The sequence below is a fragment of the Anser brachyrhynchus genome, assembly GCF_964034855.1.
Source record: "Anser brachyrhynchus genome assembly, contig: SCAFFOLD_659, whole genome shotgun sequence".
Classification (NCBI taxonomy): domain Eukaryota; kingdom Metazoa; phylum Chordata; class Aves; order Anseriformes; family Anatidae; genus Anser; species Anser brachyrhynchus.
This window is the reverse complement of record NW_027663740.1, coordinates 1-4,724: the sequence shown is the minus strand read 5'-3', so window position 1 is coordinate 4,724 and position 4,724 is coordinate 1. Positions and strand designations below refer to the sequence as shown.

General features: G+C 71.4%; 1 protein-coding gene across 1 annotated transcript; it reads left to right on the top strand.

Annotated features, from left to right (window-relative positions):
* Positions 1 to 597: 597 nt before the first annotated feature.
* Positions 598 to 4,614, top strand: LOC308186888 (N-terminal kinase-like protein; the record flags this gene model as incomplete). The annotated part of the gene is given in 4 exon segments (XM_080609047.1): positions 598 to 755; positions 3,213 to 3,353; positions 4,497 to 4,574; positions 4,576 to 4,614. Coding segments are annotated over 4 exon segments (381 nt in total), but the record flags the coding sequence as incomplete, so codon positions are not given.
* Positions 4,615 to 4,724: the final 110 nt, after the last annotated feature.

Below are 4,724 nucleotides of genomic sequence, written 5' to 3'. Positions count from 1 at the left end.
GCCGCGCCACGTCACATCCGCTCCGCTGGCCCCCACGTGACGCCGCTGACGCGCTCACCTCCCCCCCCCCTTCCGCTCGCCCCGCCCACCGCCACCCGCAGAGCCCCGCCCACCACCCCCTTAACCCCGCCCACCACCCCCTTAACCCCGCCCACCACCCCTTAACCCCGCCCACCACCCCTAGGAGGCCCCGCCCACAACCCCGTAACCACGCCCACAACCCCTTAACCCCGCCCACTCCAGCCCCAAGCCACGCCCACACCCCTATTTAACCCCGCCCCTAACCCCGCCCACCCCCGTCCCTCCCGCAGCCACGCCGCCGCTCTCAGGCCACGCCCACCCCAGGCCACGCCCACCCCCAGGCCACGCCCACCCCCGAAGCCCCGCCCCCTCCCGGTGCCCGCCGCGGCCCCTCCGCTCCGCTCCCGCTCCCGGCGCCCCCCCCGCGCCCCCCCCCGCGCCCCCCCCCGGTGCCCTCCCGGTGCCCCCCCCGCCCCCCTGCTCCCCCCCCCGCGCCCCCCCGGCCCTCCCTGCCCCCCCCCCCGCCCCTCCGGTCCCCCCTCGGCCCCCCCCAGCCCCTCTCGCCCCCCCCCCGGTGCCCCCCCCCGGTGCCCCCCCCCCCCCCCCCCGCCATGTGGCTTTTCTCCCGCGACCCCGTCCGGGATTTCCCCTTCGAGCTCGGCCCCCCCGAGCCCGGCCCCGACCCCGAGCAGGGCCCGGCCCCGCTCTGGAAGCTGCTGAGGGGGCGCCGCAAGGTAACGGGCGGGGGGGGCACCGGGGGGGGGGAGGGGGAGGGGGAGGGGGGAACCGGGAGGGGGGAGGGGGGCGCTGGGGGGGAGCGGGGCGGGCCCTGGGTTTCCCCCCCCCCCGGTCTCTCTGGCCCTGAACCGCTCCGCTGCCCCCCCCCATGTCCCCAAATCCCCCCGTCCCCCCTGTCCCCATATCCCCCTGACCCCAAATCCCCGTCCCCAAATCCCCCCGTCCCCAAATACCCCCGTCCCCCTGTCCCCCTGACCCCAAATCCCCCCCGTCCCCCAAATCCCCCGTCCCCAAATCCCCCCGTCCCCCCTGTCCCCATATCCCCCTGTCCCCATATCCCCCTGTCCCCCTGACCCCAAATCCCCGTCCCCAAATCCCCCCGTCCCCAAATCCCCCCGTCCCCCTGACCCCCTGTCCCCCTGTCCCCATATCCCCCTGTCCCCCTGACCCCAAATCCCCCCGTCCCCAAATCCCCCCGTCCCCAAATCCCCCCGTCCCCCTGACCCCCTGTCCCCCTGTCCCCATATCCCCAAGTACCCCCGTCCCCATCTCCCCTGTCCCCAAATCCCCCATCCCCATATCCCCATGTCCCCATGTCCCCATATCCCCCTGTCCCCCCGTCCCCATATCCCTATGTCCCCAAATCCCTGTCCCCATCTCCCCCGTCCCCAAATCCCCCATCCCCATATCCCCATGTCCCCATGTCCCCCGTCCCCATATCCCCCCGTCCCCGTGTCCCTGTCCCCATATCCCCAAATCCCCCTGTCCCCATATCCCCCCGTCCCCATATCCCTGTCCCCATGTCCCCCTGATCCCATATCCCCGTCCCCAAATCCCCCATCCCCATATCCCCGTCCCCACATCCCCGTATGCCCTCATATCCCCCGGATGTCCCCACACCCCATGCCGTGTCCCCACGTCCCCCTGTCCCCACATCCCCATGACCCCATGCCCCACGTCCCCCCGATGTCCCCACATCCCCATAGCCCCATGTCCCCATATTTCCCTGTCCCCATGTCCCCACGCTACCACATCCCCCAATGTCCCCCCCAACGTCCCCATGTCCCCCCATGTCCCCCGTGTCCCCATATTTCCCTATCCCCATGTCCCATATCCCCCCGATGGCCCCCTGTCCCCCCAATGGCCCCCAATGTCCCCGTGTCCCCCCAATGTCCCCCCATCCCCCGACGCCCCCCAATGTCCCTATACCCCATATCCCCCCAATGTCCCCATATCCCCCCAATGCCCCCCGATGTCCCCGTGTCCCCCCAATGTCCCCACATCCCCCCGATGTCCTGACACCCCCCAATGTCCCAACGCCCCCGATGTCCCCGTGTCCCCCAGATGCCCCCCAATGTCCCCCAGTGATGTCCCCATGTCCCATATCCCCCCGATGTCCTGACACCCCCCGATGTCCCTGTGTCCCCCCCGCTGTCCCCCTGTCCCATATCCCCCCCAATGTCCCGATGCCCCCGCTGTCCCTGTGTCCCCCCGATGTCCCCATGTCCCATATCCCCCAATGTCCCCTCATCCCCTGATGCTCCCATATCCCCCCAACGTCCACACGCCCCCCGATGTCCCCGTGTCCCATGTCCCCCCGATGTCCCCCCCGCTGTCCCCGTGTCCCCCCCGACGCCCACGTGTCCCCCCAATGTCCCGACGCCCCCCGATGTCCCCCTGTACCCCCAGATGTCCCCATGTCCCATATCCCCCCGATGTCCCCTGATGTCCCCGTGTCCCCCCAATGTCCCTCTGCCCCCCGATGTCCCAATGCCCCCTGACGCCCCCATGTCCCCCCACTGTCCCCGATGTCCCCCCGCTGTCCCCATGTCCCCCCGATGTCCCGATGCCCCCTGACGCCCCAGTGTCCCCCCGCTGTCCCCATGTCCCGTATCCCCCCAATGCCCCCCGCTGTCCCCGTGTCCCCCCGATGTCCCCATGTCCCATATCCCCCCGATGTCCCCCAATGTCCCCGTGTCCCATGCTGTCCCATGTCCCGTATCCCCCCAATGTCCCCCGCTGTCCCGACGCCCCCCGACGTCCCCGTGTCCCCCCGACGTCCCCGTGTCCCCCCGCTGTCCCCATGTCCCGTTTCCCCCCATATCCCCCCAATGTCCCCATGCCCTCCAATGTCCCGATGTCCCGTATCCCCCTGTGTCCCCCCGCTGTCCCCGTGTCCCCCTGATGTCCCCATATCCCCCCAATGTCCCCCCATCCCCCGTGTCCCCCCGCTGTCCCCGTGTCCCCCCGCTGTCCCCGTGTCCCCCCAATGTCCCCATATCCCCCCAATGTCCCCCCATCCCGCGACGCCCCCCAATGTCCCTATACCCCATATCCCCCCGATGTCCCCATATCCCCCCGATGTCCCCCCATCCCCCAATGCCCCCCGCCGTCCCTGTGTCCCCCCGCCGTCCCCGTGTCCCCCCGACGTCCCCGTGTCCCCGTGCCCCCAGGCGGACGGGCAGCCGGTGTCGGTGTTCGTGCACGCACTGGGGGCCGGCGACCCCGAGGGCAGCGCCCGCGCCCGCTGCGCCCTGCGGCGCCTGCGCACCCTGCGGCACCCCAACGTGCTGGCCTACCTCGACAGCCTCGAGGTGGGGGGCGCGGGGGGGGGATTGGGGTCGGGGGGGGTATTGGGGTCGGGGGGGGACACGGGGGGTACTGGGATTGGGGTGGTGAATGGGGATCAGGGCGGGTATTGGGATTGGGGGGGTGAGTGGGGGGGATATGGGCACTGGGGGGTATTGGGATCGGGGGGGGGACATGGGGACGGGGGGGGTATTGGGGTCAGGGGGGGATATGAGGTCGGGGGGGACATGGGGACAGGGGGGGTATTGGGATCGGGGGGGGTATTGGGATCAGGGGGTGGACATGGGGGGGGTATTGGGATTGGGGGGGTATTGGGATCGGGGCGGGGACATGGGGATGGGGGGGGGGACACGGGGACTGGGGGGGTATTGGGATTGGGGGGTATTGGGGTCGGGGGGGGACATGGGGATAAGGGGGGGGACACGGGGACTTGGGGGGTATTGGGATTGGGGGGGGACATGGGGATCGGGGGGGGGACACGGGGGGTATTGGGATTGGGGGGGATGGGGCCGGGGGGGACATGGGGATCAGAGGGGGGATATTTGGATTGGGGGGGTATTGGGGTTGGGGGGGGACATGGGGGGGTATTGGGATTGGGGGAGTATTGGGATCGGGGGGGGACATGGGGACAGGGGGGACATGGGGACAGGGGGGGTATTGGGATTGGGGGGGGACATGGGGGGGTATTGGGATTGGGGGGTGAATGGGGGGGATATGGGATTGGGGGGGATCTGGGGGGGGTCATGGGCATGGGGGGGTAAATGGGGGGGGCACAAGAATAGGGGGTAAATGGGGGGGGTCAGGGGGGTGGGGGGGACATGGGGGGGGACACGGGGGGGACAGAAGGCAATGGTGAACTTTGGGGGATGGGGGGGGGTCACGAGGGGATGGGGGGGGCACGGGGGGTCACAAGGGATGGGGGGGCACGGGGGGGGGGGCACAAGGGGACGGGGGGGGGACATGAAGGGATGGGGGGGCCACGGGGGGATGGGGGGGGCCACGGGGGGGGCCACGGGGACGTGTTGGGGCCGCCTCCATGGGACGGGGCCATGGGGCTGGGGGCACGCGGCGGGGGGGGGGCACGCGGTGAAGGGGGGGGGGCTGAGGGGTGGTCCCGGGGGGGGGGTCATCCGCTGCCCCCCCCCCAGACGGAGCAGTGCCTGTACCTGGTGACCGAGGCGGTGACGCCGCTGCGCTGCCGCCTGCGTGACCCCGGGGGGGGGGCCGAGCGAGGACGAGGTGGCCTGGGGGCTGCACCAGCTGCTGGTGAGGGGGGGGGGCACAAAATGGGGGGGGCACAAAATGGGGGGGGCACAAAATGGGGGGGGCACAGGGTTGGGGGGGCACAAAATGGGGGGGGGACAGGGTTGGGGGGC